This window comes from Dreissena polymorpha, chromosome 10, assembly GCF_020536995.1.
Source record: "Dreissena polymorpha isolate Duluth1 chromosome 10, UMN_Dpol_1.0, whole genome shotgun sequence".
Taxonomy (NCBI): domain Eukaryota; kingdom Metazoa; phylum Mollusca; class Bivalvia; order Myida; family Dreissenidae; genus Dreissena; species Dreissena polymorpha.
The window spans coordinates 4,199,265-4,220,331 of record NC_068364.1 but is presented as its reverse complement, the minus strand read 5'-3'; the positions used below and the strand labels follow the sequence as shown (position 1 = coordinate 4,220,331).

Sequence of the window (21,067 nt, the reverse complement as noted above, 5' to 3'; positions counted from 1 at the left end):
GCTATTAAAACATCAATTTAAAGTACAATGTATACAAAACGATGAAACAGAACACAATACCCAAAACAAACGTTTACACAATTTTGTCGTTTACACAATGATTCAATACTTAAATATATACGATTCAATTTGATAGGTGCTTTGCTTTTGATGGACAACGTCAAACTGAACATTTTCTAGATAAAAATACTTAAATCTCCTGCAATCAATAATGTAGGGAACAAAATTCATTACAATCTATTTTAGTAAGAAACAAAATTTCGTTCATACGAAACAGAATAAGAGTAGCTTCCATCTATAAATATAATTATGTTCACTTTTATATATACATAGATTCGCGTCAATCTATCTATACAAATATCATTTTTAATCGGAACTCTCCGTAATATCCTCATTGTTGAACTTTTTCGGACCGAACGCGCCACCCTGTTTCCGGTAGAAAAAGTACATCGCGAGGACTCCACCAATGAAAAACACCACCAGCAAAGCCACACCCATACCGGCCATTGCACCTAAAAATAAACACTTTTTATATAAATATAAACCTATCGGTCGATGCTCAGAATTAGTCCTGCGCCATTCGCTCTTACATCAACAATAGCACATAACATAAGACCTTTTTTTAATGACAAAATAGATTTCAACAAACACATAAAATAAAACTATTTCTATACAAGTAACATATACCGACTGTTGTAACAAAAAAAAACAACAGAAACACGTTTTGTAAACAGAACTATGCACAAAAAATGACCTTTTAACATTTTTTCCCTTAAACAAACAAGTTCTAACAAAAGAACCAGACTGACAATTATGAAAAAAACGAATACGAGTCTTATAAGAATAAACCCTAAACGTATATTTCATTTCCAAAAAGGCGTCAGACATACGAAACAATTCGCTGAAACTAAAACAAACATGATATCTTTAAAAAGAAACCTTGAAAGTACATAACATTCATCGCATATTGCCATCGGAACTATCTTAATTTATTCATGTTCAATATATGTACATGTCTTTCATTCTTACTAAACTAAAATGAACATATCATTACAAGCAGAATACAATACGAGTGAGTCGCAATACTTATTTTTGTTCTCTATTTTTAACATAATAATGGTAACTGTGAGTATCCTCGTATTGCACGAAATTGCGCAACCAAACTTCGGCTACCTACACATGTATGTAAAGCACGGAAACTACCGAACTTACCTCCGGACGATCCCGAGGACGTCTTCGGCCCGGTGACCACATTGTTCCGATAGTACAGGACTTTCGTGACTTTCTGTGTCGCGATGAGGTTGTTCATCTGGGCAGTCAAGGTGACCGGCTGCATTAAAATATGATAATTCTGAAAGGCTCTATATCAGCCAAAGTTGAAATCAAGGCACAGTAAAACTCATTGAACTGCAACTTAAAAGCACAGCACTGAAGAACAATATGTAGTCGTTTTTATCTTTTGTACTTAGTTATTTACAAAAGATTTTAACAGGGTTTATATATTTATGTATACTGCAGTACAGTTTGAGCGCAATACAAATTATAACAACATGATGCTCAGTGATCTTTCCATAAACCATTGTTAAATCATACAATAAACAAAACAAGCATAAGTTAGACACGACCCTGAATGTAGCAAAACTATCATATAAATGCAATACATAATTATTGCCTTGGTAATGCTAGAATGAAAGTTATGTTTGTAGTATCTCTGGGTTGTGATGCATGGCAATTTATACATGCACATCAGACAACTCAATCGTGGTTATGGGTCATTAATCTCATTATTCAACAGCAAATTTAACTTTTTGTATTGTACATTTGTATAATGATTACCTGATTGGTTGATGGATCCCTCATTGTGACAATCATTTTTCCACTGTTGATGGCATTGCTGATGGCGTTAGCAACAGTAGAGAGGTCATTCTCTTGAACAGGCTTGGTGACGTCACCTGATGACGTCAGGAGCACATAGAGTTTTAGATAGATATTGGCGCATCAAGTATGACTTCAGTAACGGTTCTCTCTTGTCTCAGTTAAATACTTTGAATATCTTGTTATGTAATTGAACATAACATTCCAATGTTATTGATATTCGTTTGAAAAAACAAAACATTAATTTTGAATCGCCGAAAATTCCTTATCAACATGGAATTAATAAAATAAATAAAATACTTGCCGACACTCGGGGCCTTATCGAGCAAAGTGAAGGTCACAGAGACTGAGGTGCCATTGTTTTTGTCGGCCTGGAAAATAAACACAAATGATAAACCATCATCGTCGTTGTCGTCAGAATTATATTCATCATACAGTTCATGTTTTGTATTTTCGTTAGTACGTTATCATCAAAATCGACAACAATCGTATGAGTCGCGTTCTGAGAAAACTGGACGTAATGCATGTGCGTAACGTTTCGTCCCAGATTAGCCTGTGCAGTCCGTACAGGCTAATCAGGGACGACACTTTCCGCCTACACAAGATTTTCGGTAAGAAGGGACTTCCTTTAAACAAAAAATACCATAAAAGCGGAAAGTGTCGTCCCTGATTAGCCTGTACGGACTGCACGGGCTAATCTGGGACGAAACTTTACGCATATGCATTAAGCCCAATTTTGTCAGAACAAGACACATATAATCATCGTCGCGAAGGTGTAGTAAATATGGTGTCCGCCTAGCGTCCAGAGGGTCACGGGTTCGATCCCAACTGTGGGAGCGTTCTTTTGATCATCCCATTTAAAGACACCAAGTACTGGTTCAAGGCCCAGTAAACGGACTCGAGAGCGTTTCAAACAAGTTGTAAGTACTTTTAGTGCATTCGAGCTACAATAAATTGGTTAAAAAAATAGAATTTTTATTGATATCATCTTCCGCACTTCCACCACCACCAAAACTACCAACATCCGCATCATTATCTTCATCAACATCTGCAGCAGCATAATCACCACAACCAACATAATCATTTTCATCATCAGCAACAGCAACAGCTGCAGTAGCAGCGAATGCATTGTCAGCAGAAGAAGCAGTAGCAATAACATCACAACTTTATTATGGTCGAAACTAGCCTAATATTTTGAGATTCTAACTGAAATGACCACATTTTGAACCCTGTAATGAAAAAAAAACAATGTCATAACGTAAGCAAGCGGACAAGCGCTATGATGAGTACCTGAATATTGTAGATACGAAGCGCAGACAGCGTCATCCCACCTACAGTTCCGGCCTTGACAAGCGCTCGCAGATTGGCGTACCGGAAACCCTCCATGTTCGCGGCCACAAGAATGTCATAGTTTCCTGTAATTGTACAGGATTGTGATAATGGATCCATGACGGGGCAAAATGCTGATGGTCATAAAACCAATGTTCACGATGAGGACGATGATGATGTTGATGAGGCTACTGATTATGATTGTTGTGGTGGTGACAATAATGACGATGATGATGAAGGAACAAATTAATAGATGTTAAAATATTTCTACAACCAAAAGAAGTAAAAGCCCATTTTATTAACCTAAGCAGTATCGCTGTTTGGGTACATATTTATTTAAAAAAAACTTTTTATGAGCAATTATTCAAATATGACGTTATACCAAAATTATGACGTTTGGAAACAAAGAGAAAAGTAAAACTTCTAAACCAACAAGTCCAGTTTTACATTACAAATAGGCCAATGCCTTTTGCATGAGGTGTAAGGAAAAAAATATATATTAATAGGATTTTAATTAAAGTTGTAAGGCCAGTATTTTTTGTTATTTGCCTGATGTGAATGGAAAAAAAAGATATTGGCGCGATAAATAAATTTTGCATAAAAATGCAAAAAAAACATGCATTTTGAATAGGTGCAAATCGTTTTATACTTTCTAATCGATTCATATTTTTACTTTTATTGAACACCACACAAGCTGTCAAAAATTGTTGATTTATTGCTCTTTGGTAAGACGCACGATTTGATGTTTGCATATACATTTCTAATAACTTAAAATACTTGTCTTATAGATTTTACATTTTCCAAATTTAGTCAAATGCAACAGATAAATCAACAAAGGAATACAATAGTTTTCGTTTTTTCGGATATTCTTTTTTTTCAATTAATATATATTTTTGTGAAAATATATGATCATTTTTATTTAATATCATGCACGAAATCATGCCTTTTTATCGCTTATCATTGGCGTCGCTCTGGAGAGCGGCGACTAGTATGTAATGCATTTTTTATCGCTTATGGGTGGAGAAGTTATTTTACGGATCAATGTATGTATTTTTGTTTAAAGAATATCTTGCATAGTGGTGATTTTTTGTGTAAATTAGTGTAAATAAGTACTGCATTTGTGCCTATTACATTTATAACAACATTTATTGCCAATAATTCAAAGCTAATTGTTTTAATTAATATCTGATCCACAACTGATCACAGGGGAAAGATCACAGGGACTGGGCAAATACGCGAAACTTTCTGGTTTTGAATAAAAACAAAACATAATCAAAATATATTTATTTTGTGGTTTTTCTAATTTGCTTATTTAGTGGAGAATCAATGTAATACGAAATTTGACGACCTATCGCGCAAGCGAGTTTATTGGAAGGCGTAGTGGTACGAAAACGTACAATGTATTAATTTAATAATAGACATAAAATAAAGATCGCTATACACAACTTCATCACATAGCAGTACGTAAATAATGTCAGCCGGAATAGCTCAGTTGGGAGAGCGTTAGACTGAAATTGTTTACGCATCATCTAAAGGCCCCCGGTTCAATCCCGGGTTCCGGCACGAACGGAACAGTTCGGAGGCTGACAATTTTTTATAAGTCAGGTTAATAAATATAATAAAGCTTTATTTTATGTACACATTTTAAAATCCATTTAACTACAATTGGAAATTTTAAATAAAATTAATGAATGCTGCGTGGTGACAACGTTAATTAAAATTTCTTACATCATTTAAATATCTTCTAAAAAATACACGTGTTTTTATATTAACAAATAAATGCAAACAACACATCTTTTATCCATGTATTTTTATGGTTGTCTATCATAGGCCCTAAGTACTATCCCTACCACATATAGAGCGCGAAGCGCGACACGTATTATTAATTGTAACAATGAGTTGCGATAAAGGAAGCAGCCGCTTATCAAGGAGGAGCCGTTTCCCTAGAGTCAAGCACTCCTCGAAGTTTTTTTTAAAGAACCACATATAGAGCGCGAAGCGCGACACGTATTACTATCCAGGTGGTATGGGCCCTTTAGCATTATCCGACCATTACGTCCATAGTTATCTTCCTTAGAATTTGAGAAATTTTGAAATCGTTGTTCGAAGTCCAAAATTGTTCCCAAACTTGCACAGTTTTTTTTATCAATGAGGACACAACCCAAACTCTATATTAGCAATATCGGACCATAAGTCTAGAATTATGTCTCTTTGAATGTAAAAATAACAGTGAAAAACTGCTTGGTTAGGTGATAATGTCAACATTTTTCATCAGATTCTTTCCTAACTTACAGTGTGTTTCATATCAATGAGCATTTTTACCTCATTTAAAATGAGAAACATCGGGACAATAAGTCCAGAATCTTTTTCTATTAAATTTGACAAAATTAACAATTTCCACTAGTTTAAAAGATTTCACAACTTTCGTCTGAATCTTTCCAAACTTGTTAAGTGTTTTTATATCAGTATTACTCGAACCCTATTGAAAATGATGAATATCAAAGCAATAAATATATTATGATCGTTTACTGAATTTCAAAGTATTGTGAAATGCAGCTTCTTTACGCAATTTACAGTTCTCATTCAATTTTGTTTCAAACTTTTACAGTGTTTTCATATCAATGAGTACTCAACCCCTATCGTAAATGAGAAACGTAAGAATAAGTTTAGAATCATCTCCCCTTGAAGTTGAGAAAAATATGAAATTACGCTTACAAGATGAAGCAGATTTTTTAAAACATACACAGTTCTGTTCCATTAATGAAAACTGCACACGGATGCCAGTAAAAGAAGGAAACCAATGTTAATAAAATGAACTATGAAATATTTTGGGGTTACAACACAAAATCATAGATAATGGTTATTTGGGGGTTATAACACAACACCATCAATAATGGTTATTTGGGAGTTAAAACACAAAATTATAGATAATGGTTATACGAGTATCTTTTCTATTTATTTTAAAATAATCGGCCAATATATTAATATTTACAGTAGAACAAAATCGTTCCATGTTACTTCATTGAGTGCCTTTTACACTGAAATTCCCGACGCCCTTTGATGCTTTGCATCAATACTTATCTTGTGGTATTCTTATTTAAAAATCAATTTAAACGTTGGTTCATAACAGCGGAGTGAGCGGCAAATAATGTTAATTGGAAGCGTACAATTTTAATCGGGCGGTAATCATATGGGTCTGATCCTTTCTTTTTTTGTAAATTGTTTTAATCGAACCAATAAGAAATGTGTCTGGTTATTCCCTAGTGTTTTAAATTATGGCAAAACAAGTACGATGGACGCATTACATGTATATTTGATTTGCTCTTTATAAATTCATTTATTATATTGTCGTTTCCTGACGCATATATTCAAACGAGCATGCATTTTGAGAAAATCTTAAGTGCTTCGTTTATATAAGTTTTATTCAAAGCTTGAACAAAATATATTTAGCATAAGTTATTTTATACTGTGTTGTATGAAAAGTTAGCCAACACATAGATGGAACATTTTGCTCGCAAATGATCAAAGTATCACTTTTAAGTTTAAATATATTATTTGGCATACAAGGAGTGCATCTTTTCCAAAGGAAATTAATGGTTAAACCTAGTAATCATGTTTGTTATGGACGGATGTATTCAGCGACCTTTTTTCTTCTTTGTAAAATACTAGTACTCGCAAAAGGCACGTTATCAATCGTGGATTTTTAATACAAAATTCCCAATAGCCACAGGGCTCAGTCGTGAGGGAGACGTAGAGATAAGTCCTCTTGGAGCCTGGTAACATCAGCTTCTCTCTCTTATATTACATGAAGGAGAAGTGACTTTTACTTCTTTTGATGATTATATTTCTGCCAGACATTGACCAATAATATATTATTTAAATTCAGTTAAAACAACATTTACACGTAGGTGTGTTTGTTAATATTTGTTATTGTGTTACCTCAATCAGCCAAATGTGATTTTTTTCTGATTAATGATGACGAGCGTAGTGGAATTAGAGGTATAAAATAAGCAAAGAGTTGGTTAAGTACTGAGCAAAAACTACTTCTTCTTTAAGTTGTCTAACTTCCCCCTTACTTCAGATGAGGGATAACACTTATCCCTTAATTTTGAAAGTAGACTGAGCCCTGAATAATGCCATCTGAACAAATCTTAAAACAAAGGAAAGATTCATCATGTTTGTTCATAAGTGTATTATCTGTTTTGGAAAAGAATATGTGATTTGTTTCTTCATGTTATCATGTTGTAATATCGATTTCAGGGTAAATATTGGTTACTTGTGTGCAATACATGATCAATATTAAGTAATGGCATGTTTACACGACCATTTATTTTAGTCTTTGCAATTATGTTTCATTTATTAGCATCAATCAAATTCACGTCTTTATACCTGTTTTAGCAAATGTAGTCGATTTGGTTTGTACAATTATTTTTCGCGTTTTAAGTATTTAAATTACTTACCCCCAAGAATGTAGCTAAAATCCCGTCTCGATGTATAGTTGTAACACGGTGAAATGTCGTAAGACCATATGCTTGGTCTTTGCTCATTGTAAGCGTAAATGTTGTAGAAATATTGAATTCCCTTCAACAGAACAGTAAATTATTAATGCATTCTGAGCAATCTTCGAGCCAGGCGTATATGTAGCCATATAATTATATGAACAAAGTGAAAATTTAATATAAAAGGGACCGGTATGATAATATTTCCACGAAAATAGACTTATCAACAGAATTTCAAATATTATTAAATAATTGGGTTAATATGAACATGATGATTTGGTTTGAAACCTTAGCATAATTCCTATATTAAATGGACATATATTGATAAAACAAAGTACGCATTATGTTTAAACAAGCGAAATAACGACATTGACATAGGAAAACGTTTAAACCATTTGGTTTGTTTACGGATTATCATAATAATAAAGAGTGTGTTACGCTTTCCTCTTTAACTTGAAAAATACGTCGAGTACAAGTATATGTGTTTAGTTTCGCCACTAGATTCTAAAGGCTACGTGACCCAGTGGTAAAGCGTTAAGTTTTGCTTCCAGAGGATACGGGTTCGAATCCCGTTGACGCCAATTTTGTATTCACATTGATTCTTGCCATTTAATAAGTTAAGATTTTACCACATATAGAATTGTTAGTTCACATATAAAATGACTTTTTTCAAAATACGAGGAGAAGAATTCTTCTTCTTAACCACTACTGAAACAACAGAACCAAATATAAACAAAGATTATTTAAGTCTCTATAACGCTCAAAATCAACGAACATTTCGTAAAGTATTTCGTAAAATAAAGTTAACACCTAAACAATCAGTGTTCCTTATAGCAATAGCCACAATTTCAACGCTAGATGTGGTACGATTACATACATTTGTGTAGATACAAAATGCTCGTTTTTATTTATTTGTGACACAAGTAATTCCATTTTAATTTCCCGCGAATATATCTATTCATACGACACACGAAAACCATGTAAGTGTTCCTGTGTCGAATGAATAGATATCGTTGCGGGAAATTAAAATGGCAAAACAACGAGCAGTTTGTATCTACAAACATCTATTTTACCAGACCACATCTGGCGTTAAAATTTCGGCAATTGCCACAAGGAACACTGATTTTTAATTGGTTAAGTTTATTTTACGAACTATTGTACGAAATTTTCGTTGAGTGATGTTACTTTAAACTGATATCACCGCCTTGTCAATGCACATTTTAGAGCACCCCAAATTTTCCTTCTATGTGTGTAGAGTTCATCAAAAACAAAACAACTTCATTTACACACACAGCTACATATAACTGTAACCATTTTAAATTTTAAAAGCACGTTCGCATTGTGATAATGCAATGCGCCTTGACAGCAAGTATATACAATTGTTTTATATGCATTAAAAAAAGATCAGATGTTTATAAAAAGAAAAAGAACTTACAAATACAGAAGTAACTCTACGAAATTAGGGTTTGATGCAAATGCAATAAACTTTGTACAATTTATGTAAACAACACTGTTGAGAAATACTCACACTAGTTGTTGTGCAATAAAAACGTCTTAAAGGGACTGTCCAACAGATTAAAGCGTCGTTCGACGCGAATCGATATTTTACGAGGATTGCTTATATAGTAAAAAATACCTCCAGACTTGACGTGAGCGTGCATGGTGGAGTGGTTAAGTCGGGAGACATTTTACTCCAAGCTTCCATGACTCTAGGGGTCAGTGGTTCGAGCCCTGTGGATGTTACCGTTTTTTTTTCTTTTTTAAATTGTATTCTTATTTTTTACTGGAGATTTTTAGTTCAAATGTTTAAATTTATCAATATAAAGCATTTAAAGCAGTTAATGACAAGCTTTAATGCATGCCAAAATCTGTTGGACGGCCCTTTTAACGTGTTGTCTCGGCTTAAACTTATACACATGAATTGCAATAAATGTCTTAAATGATGTTTTTATTGTACCATTTAAATATATTTACTTGGCACACGCACACACGGTATATATGACCGCTTATGGTGTTTAGACAATCAATTACTGAGCCATGATAATCCGGATCTCAAACACTTTATGAAAGAACAATACCATTTAACCGTGGGTACAAACAATACTTACTCTTTAAATGTACAAACGATAGTTTCATATGTTTGATGATAGTGATTTTAAATGGCAAGCTTGGTTGATCCACCTCCTCCCCCACCCCCCGCAGACCAGTTCGGTTTTCCAAAGTCTAGCACGTTTTGGAGTAAGTCTGATAGTAGGGTTTGTCATAAAGCATAAACAAATAAACAACAACAAAAACAACAACCTCAAAGACGTGATAATGACACTTACGCTGTTAGGACCTCCGTCGATATAAAGTTGAACCGGATTGGCGAACTGTAACGTATCTGGAAGGTTTTCGGAATACTGCGGCTGAAATATATGTAAGAAAAAACAAAACGCTAATACCATACAAAGAAAATAGCACAAAATGATATGAACATAACACGCAATTAACAGAAAGGACACAGTTAATTGAGTGAGATTGAATATACAGTCATGTCGTTCAAAAGATACCACTGCTTATTGTAAATTCGTATGATTTCATAAACAACTTCCGAATCACCTTCGTGAGTTACGGAAATTATCGATAAATGTCAGTAACTTAATATCACTTAATATATTAAGTTCGATTCCTCGATGATCATGACTTTCAGAAAACAATTTATGAGTGTTCTTTCTTTTCCGGAGAATGCCAATGCATATAAATGAGTTTCTGGAAAGTTCCGATCTACTTATGGACTCACCGTGGCAAAGGCCCATTCCCATGTGGAGTTGATGCCAGCCCCGGGTAGGGGCCAGTCGGTCCTCTGGGCGATCCAGACGTCGCAAACTACGTCCCGTATTGTTCGCTGTTAACGTAAATTATAATTATTATGTACGAATTTATCCCGTTGTTACCCCTGCGATTTCGAAAACTTAACTGCGCAAATAGTCCGGTTTCGAGCGAAACACGTATCAAAACCGTGATGATGGTTGAAACAGGCTATGGTAACAAATTATGATACATGTAATTTTATTTTATTTTTGACGACCCGATGAATGAAACTTTATACAATAGGAACATTTTATTTTATTGTATTTTGTAATTATTCAGTATGTTTCCATGTTTTAAAAAGGCATTCTAATTGATATTTCCTGTGGTTATTATTATTATACCACATTTATATAGCGCCCTTTTCATACTCGAGATGTGCGTTCAAAGGCGCTTTACAGTTTTCCCTGATCACTGGGTCATAAGTCGTCCGTTAACATCTTGGCGCAGTATGCAGCCACGGCACATTGGCTTATTTCCCTCACAGGTACCCATTTATAAATCTGGGTGGAGAGGAGCAGATGTGGAATAAATTTCTTGCTCAAGGAAATTCCAGTGGTCAGGGCGGGATTCGAACCCGGGACCTCTCGATCCTTACGCCAGCGTTCTACCATTAGACCACTGCTCCCACAGTTTACATTTGATAAGTCTTTTCATTTCATATAAATAAGAGATGGTAACGACGATAATTTTAATGACTATTAAAAAGGTTAAACTAAAGACAAAACCAACATCTAAATTCTTAGATATAATAACAGATGCCAATACCTCGCAATAAAGACGACTGAAAAGTTTATATTATGTGCTAAAATTCTATTGAATAGCTCATATGGTAAGAAATTGCAATTGATAAAGATAATACACATTTTAAAATAAAAGCATATTTTCGGATATGGGGTTTCGGATATACACATTTGTTCACGCTAGTTTCGAATACACGTGGACAGAAATTCGCGAATATAATCGTGATAATTCATTATGTGAGTCGCGTTCTTAGAAAACTGGGCATAATGCATGTGCGTAAAGTGCCGTCCCAGATTAGCCTGTGCAATCCGCACATCAGGGACGACACTTTCGCTTTTATGACATTAAAATGAAGTATCTTCTTAGCAAAAAATCAACTTGGGCGGAAAGTGTGGTCCCTGATTAGCCTGTGCGGATTGCACAGGCTAATCTGGGACGACACTATACGCACATGCATTATGCACAGTTTTCTCAGAACGCGACTCACATAATGAATTGCGCATATAGCTCCCGAAGTCGTCCCTCAGTTTGTTAAACATCAACGCGAAAGAAAAGATTGCAAAGTAAGTATATGGTGACACTATACTTGGGTATATATTGTGCAAGCGAAAGACCTAGACATTACAAAAAAAAACAACATTATATAATCAGAAAAGAAAGTCGATAAACCTGATTAGAATAACGTGTTTTTTTACTAAGTATATAAAAGAAAGCTTTATTTTTATAAAGCATTATACAATATAATCATTTATTAAAAATGGATTGATGTTTGATGCATAATCACGGACATAACCGTTTCTATTGTGAATTGAATGAAATGCATATTAAGTGGGGCGAACATTAATCCGAATTAACATTATAATATTGACGGCATTTGTTAATCGTGACGACATAGTTTGATTTTGACGTCATGTATTACCTGTCCCTCGTAAATATAGTTCGTGTTATCAAAGTAGAAGAATTCTTTTGACGTTCGGATCCTGACGTGCGAACCGTCGACGTTTTTGACGTCAAACATCAACGATTCAATAGGCACGGCTGTGCAGTTACCACGCTTTCTATCTGTGATGTACGCTACACCTTTTTTTGTACAAACACAAAAACAGAGAGGTAAAACAAAGCTAGATATATTTCTTTTAGTTACTATTATCAATCAAAATATAAAATCTGATAATGATACAAATAAGAAGCTCTATAAACGCATTCCATCGATGTTCTGAAAAATATGAGCATTACTCAATAAAATGTACCTTTGCACATGTAAAATTCTTTTTAAAGACAGGTTTTTCGAGGAATGAAGATTATAAAAATGTTCGAATTGTGTGTACCACTGACACTATTTGTTTTCATAATATTGATGACGTTCGTGGAACGACAAATCACTCGTTTAAAAAAAATTCATTTCCTTGAAATTGTGGGCAAAATGTCAAGTTTGCATATATTATTGGAAATGTTTAACGTTATTCAACAGTTTTAGACTTTGATTAGCACTATCTTTTCCAAACTCAACAATGAATGAACTGAAACATTCAGCATATGGTGCCTTTATGTTTAACTCTTTCAGTGCTGGAACCGAATTTTGAAGGCCTTTGCAAACATAACGTGGCGTCTCATCAGAATCAAAACTGGTTGCTATTCTGATAGTATTTATTGAAAAAAATCGAAAAAATGCTTATTTTAGAAATTCAGCAGACGACATGTTGGCAGACGACAAATTTCCCAGCCTGCAAAAGGTTAATATTTTTTGCGTATTTTATACAACATACAATCAAACTCCAGAAACTCTTTAAAAGATTTTTTTTCTATTTATCTCAAACTTCTGTAAAAGAAATCACGAATTAATCCGTTGCATGCTGGAAAAGTTGTCGTCTGCTAAAATGTTGTCTGCTGAATTTATAAAATTAGCATTTTCTTCGATTTTTTTTTCAAAGAATACTATCAGAATAGAAAACAGTTTGGATCCTGATGAGACGCCACGTTCTGTGGCGTCTCATCTGGCACGTTCTGTGGCGTCTCATCTGGATCCAAACTGTTTGCAAAGGCCTTTAAAATTCGGTTCCAGCACTGAAAAAGTTAAATTACCAATTATGAAAACTGAAGTCACCGCCTTTGAACGGTCAATGCAAAGCATTGTTATGTCGCCCCACAATCGTAAACATATTCTAGTTTCCCTAAGCAAGCTGCGTCTATTTAAGCTGCTTTTAAATATTAATAACTTTACATTTTTGTGTCAGAATTTGGCAATTGCACTTTTTGAAACAGAAATAGGGGAATGGGAATATATATTATTTGCTGACCCTTCGACGCACAACTTATTTTGCAAGGCGGAGATTTCATATCGCTAAATGAGCCAGCTCGACCAAGCTCGCTGCATGTTGGCGTTTATATATAATGTCAATCGAAATAATACATGTGTGATTATGACTTCTTTATAACCCATTAATATTCATTGTTTTATATTGTTTGTTTTGCTCTTGATGGATGGCAACAATATTGTGAAATTCCTACTCAATATTGACAGAGTTATATGTTTTGTTGTTTTTTTTCAGCTAAGCAGGTCTGTATAGGTAGCGATACGACAACCTGACCTCGGAAGAGTAAGCATGCGACGATGACACCAATGCTAAAGTACGGTCACATTTTCTAGAAACTGATAAATAGGTAACTGCCCTATCGTTGAGTGATTTATCATACAATTATATAGATATTTTAATATGACGTCAACAGGTGGTTGTTTTATCAGGCAATGTTTGGAGTTTGGTCATATTACCCGGAATCATCTATAAAGTCATCGATTTTTGATCAAATTAAATCATGTTGCACAATACAATCAATAAGATACTAATATGAAATAGATGTTTTATTAAATGAAATAAATAGTTTAACGAGTGTTCCGCAACAGTTTATGGAATATTATTGAAAACGAAAATCTTATTATTGACAATAGTGTACCGCGCTTACCGTCGATATGCTCCTTGTTTTTCTGTTTTCAAAAAAGTTTGAATAAATAAAAACATTCCGGTTTAATTCTCCAGTTTTCGTACCTGTGGAAAAATCGTGGATTTCCGACAACGGGGACGATATGCCGTATGGTAGGGCGGTAGAGGAAATATAATCGTATCTTCCAAGTTGCAGCTCGTCGTTGAAATGTTCCTGAACAAATACATTTAACTTGTATTTAGAGTGTATTTAACATTAATTATGTTCGCTTGAACTCAACAGAATGAAACTCCAGTAGGCGATAAAGCTTCTCATCGAAGCTAAACTATTTTTATTTAATATGAAACACTTCACATGCATATAATAAGCTATTCAGGCTTTTAAATAAAAAGATAAACGAACGAATAATGAATAAATGAATTAATGAATACACGAATGAATGAATACATGAATTAATGAGTACATGAAAAAATAAAAATAAAACTGAATAAAACTGAGTAAAAAATATAAAGATATTGAAGTACAAGGATTGTGACAAAACAGTCGACTTTGATTTAACCTACAGCTGCGCTCATTTTCGGTTAAGTACCGCAATTTCTCAAAGGTACGTCTTCTTTATTGAACTGAGTGTTTTGTAACCCAAACCAACCGTTATTCCATCAATAGTATTGGAGTTAGGATTCACGATCTCAGCAGTGAAATGGAACGCTGACGTCGGATTGGGCAAAGGCTTGACACTTGTTTCTCCTCCACAGTACGCATGCACCGGGGTCTAAAATAAAAGGTTACGCTTAACTATAACAGTTCACTCCATAAACCGGAAGCGCGTCATACCGGCCACAAGTTAAACGGGTTTCAAGCATGTCAAACCTCCTCCTAAAATAGTGAAACTATGATTATACGAAATGTACATTTCAGAGAAAAAAAACACACATTAATAAAGTCAACTTATTCCATGTAAGTATGTGTTGATTCTCATTTTAAACGATATTGTCCGTAACGGTCATTGGATGCTACATCTCACAGATGGTACAGTGAGAGACGTGTTATTTCTGTTTCTGTTTATGTTTTTCATGATCTTACAGATGCCACGCAAAACAGGCCTCCCTATATTGAACACATTTCATATAAAGTTTAATCAACTATTCTGACAAACACAAAACCCCCCATATTACTTGAAGTTAAATCCCTAAAACAGCAACAATAATAGCTACACCAACAGCATCAACGAAAACAACAACAACATATATCATTGAATCTTACCATGAAAGGATTGCGACCTCCAGGAGTTGTCAATATTTGGAAGTTTAAGAATTCGTACATGTGGTTGAACGGTCGAGGTTTTGCGGGTGATGAGTTAATTTTGCCCACGACAGAGGCCCTAACCGGGACCCCCTGATTGAGTGTTGAAGTCGTCCAACTAGCGGCTGTTAAATACAATGTAGCATTGTGAAAACCCCCAATAATCCCTCGGTACAAATAAAGCTGACCCGGTTTATCCGTTAATGATGGTTACAGCCAGATGGGTCATCATTGTTTATACCCGCATAATGTCGGCTTTATCCATAAGCTAAATCAATACGCGATACGTCTTTTTGTTATTATCCATTTAGGCCTAGTGAGAATAATGTCTACAAAGAGCATGCAATCGGAAAAAATAACAACTGACAATACGGTGCCTTCAGCGCTTTGATTGATTGTAATTTTGGACTTACCGGAATAGTACCAATCCACTTTCATGGTTGTCTGCGTCGTATCGAAATAATAACAAGAGGTCCACCAGTCGCATAATATTCCTCGGATAGTCGTCTGGTTGTTCTGACAAATGAAACAATAGTCATTAAAATCATTATTACCGTCGTCATCATCATCATCGTCGTCGTCTTCATCATCACCATCACCATCACCATCACCATCATCATCATCATCATCATCATCATCATCATCATCATCATCATCATCATCATCATCATCATCATCATCATCATCATCATCATCATCATCATCATCATCATCATCATCATCATCATCATCATCATCATCATCATCATCATCATCATCATCATCATCATCATCATCATCACCATCATCATCATCATCATCATCATCATCAGCAGCAGCAGTAGCAGCAGCAGCAGCAGCAGCAGCAGTAGCATCATCATCATCATCATCATCATCCTCACCATCATCATGAAAATAAATGTCAATAAATATTAAATGCAAACATGCGTTTCATTGGTCAAGATTTAAAAAATGAGCAAAGGTCTGTTAAAATGTTCAAAAACTGGTCAATGTCGAATCGGTCTTACATATTTTTGCCTCACAGCTTGATCGTTGAATCGGAGCATTTGATAAGGATTCAGCATTTGCGCGTTACCGTCGACCATTTTTCCGAATATGTTAAACATCGGTACGTAAGCATCCAGGCGTTTGACGGTACATAAGTCTGAAATATTGAGCTGGGTTTTTATTTGCAGTGAGCGTACATGCTTGAAAATGAAAATTTGCAGATATTGTTTGATAACTTTTCCAGCATCGAAGCGATCAAATTGAATACAATTGCCTTCGTTGAAATCGGTAAATTAACAATAACATGTATTACAGAAAGCAAGACTGCACCTATATAATTTTATGCAAACATGAAAGCAATAAAATTAAATCAAATTAAATTACTTAAGTAGGACATGGGTGAAGGCTAGAAGTCACGAATTTTAGAAACCAGGAAAGTAAAAAATATGTAACATAATAAAGCATACTCGTGTCCCTATCCGTCGCAATGAACTGGCTGGTATTGAAGTTGTAAATGACGGCAGTTCGAACACCGGCACTATCAGAATGCATCGAAACCATACGATGGTCGTAATCGTACCTTCAAAATATAAAGAAGAGTATTTTTTTAAAAGGGAACATGCTCGCCCGCGGTACCATGCCGAAAATATCGTAGATAACAAACCGGCGCACCATGAACGTAAACAAACGAGTGTATATATATTGTAATAATAACATTTAATTTGAAGGGGAAAACATCACGTGGCAGTACAAACAGAGTTACTTCGTTTCGTAACTTGTTGAACACGAAAAATGTTATATTATTCTTTAAAAAAAATATGACCAATACTTATTATACGATAAATTCTTTTTTTTTATTGGTTAACAAATTTCTTTTGTGCATAATATAAAATACGTTTTTGCATCCGAAAACAATAACGAGTTAACATGAATATCTCCGATTACATCTTCATATGACCTGATAAAACATGAACATATCTATCTAACACAAACATATACAAGTATAGCCAAAACTGTAGGAATATCATTGAGTGTATTCAACCTTACCACATGCTCTGTCAAAAGCGATCATATTCAAGCATACATGAAACTTCACGAAAATAGCCGAATATATCCGATCTTACCACAAGTGGAAGTCCGACGTATACTGATGATCTTGAATATTGGCCTCTACGTGCACTTCGAAACTGCTTGGGATTGAGGGAAATTTGGGATCTGAAGGTCAAGAAAAACCATGTGCTTTTCATGTGACATCTAACAATATATAATTATGTACGAAAAATGTATATAAAAACACATAAGAAAACAAGAATAGCAGAAAATACATGATGATTTTAAGTCCTTGTTATTGTATCGGCTAATTGATTGCCCCAGCAAAGCTTCCATTTCGATATGCACTTCCATTTGGATATGCACTTGTTTTACGGTTCCAGAAATGTAATAAAACAGTTACTTGAAACCAACACGTTATAATTTTCACAGTATTTTTTTTTATACCTCTTCGTACACAAGCTTTAAATCTAACTTTGGGTAGCTTGTTCTTTATTGGCTGACCGTAAGGTTCTGACCATGAACACAATCTTATGTTCATTGATCGATCGAATGAAGCAACATATGCTTGTTTGATTTAATCAAGATTAAATGCGTCTTAACACATTTATTTTTTACATAAAAATATGCTCCCGATTTCACTTTTTTGTATTAACAAACACATTAAATAAACCTTTCTATTATCCCTAACGTTTTCCATATTGAAAGCAACAAATTTTCTGTCAAAATTGTGGGTCTGATCTGGTGAGTTAAGTTGGTTGAATTAAACAACGGCCTTAATTATTGTACGTTCCATTTTGCTAGCCTTCATAATAAAAATCATTTCAATGTTCACGTAAATCATTATAAATTTTCCCATCGCTGTCAGCGTAACGCCGTGGTTGAAAATTTCTCCTCTCATATCGGCGGCCAGATTAACTGCGAAACCGGAAATCTCTTTATAAGGGGGTACCGTTACCGGATTTAAATCCTTATGACACTTACCATCAGCACGGACATCGTTAAAGATACAAGTAATATATACAATTTGTTTCTTATTATTATCATTTTTACTGGTTAATTCTATTTAACAATATGCTTAAAAGTTCCACGTCCCATCTGCAACAGCCATTTTGACGTTACACATTACGTTAATACGTCACTTAAGGACGGCACATAAAATAATAGGTAATATCTCTCCGGTATTCGGAAGAATAGAAAACGATATGCGACATCGGCACACCTTAAACCCGGATTTTTAAAATACATATTAAAATGATGTCCACGTAATTTTGTTTCTAAAAAAGTGTAATAACCGTTTGGAGAAGGATCGAACCCGGTGCACACCGAGGTATCTATTTGTCCATACGTCTGCAAGACACACAATGCGGTTATCAGAACCGCGATTCTGAAAGTAAAAAAGAAAGACAACAAACTTGCTTTATTTTGATAATTTTGATTGCTTACCGTTCATAACACTGTTTCAGTCATATAACTGTTACTCACACATTTAATAGGACGATGTTGGTATGTTTGTAGTGTTCAGTGTTTTAAACGTTATTTCATTGATGACGAAGATGCATAAACCTTTTAACAGTTTTTTTGGGAAAATGTCTGATACTTTAAGGATTTCGCCGTCTTAAACATTATTTCAGTCAAATCACGACGGTATGTTGTAATTGCACTTTCTAGAAAGAGCTGCTTAGGAGGAGTGACATAATTATGTCCCTTTAAACATTCAAAACATATACAATGGGGAATACACCTTGTTACTTCTCATTTCACCCTGTTTGTATCGATTTGTCTTGTGACCATTTAATAATGAATTTCCTTGTGGTGTCAGTCATTCAGTTTGTCGGTCGATCGGTCTGTCGGTTGGTTGTCGGTCGCTCGGTAGGTAGGTCGGTCAGTCAGAATAATGCCGTGGTGTAAGGGTAACGCAATGCACTAAGGTCGAAAAGTAAGAGTCCCTGTCTTAGCATCATCTTCTCACAGTATGTGACCATAATGAGTAATTTACACTTTCATTATTATTTATCTTTGGAAATATATTTCCAATATGAAAACACTTGTCTCGTCTATGTCCAATATGTTCTTGAACTTTTTTGTGTCGATGGAAGCTGTCGGCATAAACATAATTTGGCGAACCTTACAATAAGGTTAACATTGTAACTTCACGTTTAATACAACAGAAGGGGGTGATAATGATAACAAAAACACAAACAGCTTCTGAAGAAAACTATTAAAAATATTACCAAGGCAATATAATATTTTATAAAAAAGGTTAAATAAAATATAATGTTTAGATTAAAGAATATATTTTAAGCTATGAAATCGGATATCGATAAACATTATGTTTTTGTTTCGAAATGTCGCATTTTAAGTTCAAAAGTAACGTTATTGTAAAATTTGAGATCTCACGAATTTGGCAATTAAGCACATTAGTATTCGTCTTTTCACCTTTTCAAAGATCTCAACCAACAAATATTCTAGTAATATTATTATTTAAGAACTATCCACACTGAGCAAAACTTGTTATTTATGAATACACATACCTTAAAATTTCGACCATATTTCTTCGACTTTTGTAACGCTAAAGCCTTGAGCTCAAGAATGAATAGGGACGGAAAATACCGCCTGAAATTCCGAGACTCTATACTCCGGCAATTATTTGAAATCCAAATCGGCTAGTATCAACATAATTTTGAACGAAGTTACACAATTGAAATTTGTGATATTGATAAAAGTATGTACGTGTCTTCTTAATAAACAGAACAAGCTTGAAAATGGTCTCACACAATGATACTGGTATTGAATTATCATAGATTAGTCAATGAAGTTCATGATAACAATGATAAACGCGATCAAAGGTTCATTAAACCATTAAGGTAAAAGGTTCGGGTATTTTTACAATGTTATCATCAAGTTTTTATCGTTGCACATCATCATCATCATCATCGTCATCATCATCGTCATCATAATCATCATCATCATCATCATAATCATCATCATCATCATCATCATCATCATCATCATCATCATCGTCGTCGTCGTCATCATCATCATCATCATCATCATCATCATCATCATCAGCATCAGCATCATCATCATCATCATCATCATCATCATCATCATCATCATCATCATCATCATAATCATCATCACCACCACCACCACCACCACCACCACCATCATCATCATCATCATCATCAACATCATCAAAATCATCATTATCAGCAGCAGCAGAAGAAGCATCATCATCATCATCTTCTTATTTTTCTGTTTTTTTTTTCTTCTACTTCTTCTTATTATTATTCGTCGCCGTCGTTATCATCATCCTCATCATTATTGTCGCCGTCGTCATCATCATCCTCTTTATTATCTTACTCCTCCTCCTCATCATCATTATCCTCTTTCCAACGGTAGAAGCAATGTCATCATCATAATCACCTTCTTCTTCTTCTGCTTCATCATACCTGCCACCATCATCATTTTCTCTATCGTCTTTGTCT

At 34.6% G+C, this 21,067-nt stretch overlaps 1 protein-coding gene and 1 non-coding gene across 2 annotated transcripts; one reads left to right on the top strand and one right to left on the bottom strand.

Moving 5' to 3' along the window:
* Positions 1-59: 59 nt before the first annotated feature.
* Positions 60-20,269, bottom strand: LOC127846917 (uncharacterized). Its single transcript, XM_052378322.1, has 18 exons — positions 20,111-20,269; positions 18,872-18,963; positions 17,651-17,741; positions 16,994-17,106; positions 16,547-16,683; positions 15,953-16,055; positions 15,501-15,664; positions 14,887-15,009; positions 14,342-14,450; positions 12,217-12,377; positions 10,486-10,590; positions 10,031-10,111; positions 7,665-7,785; positions 3,166-3,290; positions 2,180-2,246; positions 1,837-1,952; positions 1,213-1,330; positions 60-512 (listed from the first exon to the last, which is right to left on the bottom strand). The coding sequence occupies exons 1-18, from the start codon at positions 20,125-20,127 to the stop codon at positions 367-369; spliced, it is 1,989 nt and encodes a 662-aa protein (XP_052234282.1). The 5' UTR covers positions 20,128-20,269; the 3' UTR covers positions 60-366.
* On the top strand, positions 4,682-4,767 carry Trnaf-gaa (transfer RNA phenylalanine (anticodon GAA)). Its single transcript is given in 2 exon segments — positions 4,682-4,718; positions 4,732-4,767. It is a non-coding gene; the product is annotated as a tRNA-Phe (tRNA).
* Positions 20,270-21,067: the final 798 nt, after the last annotated feature.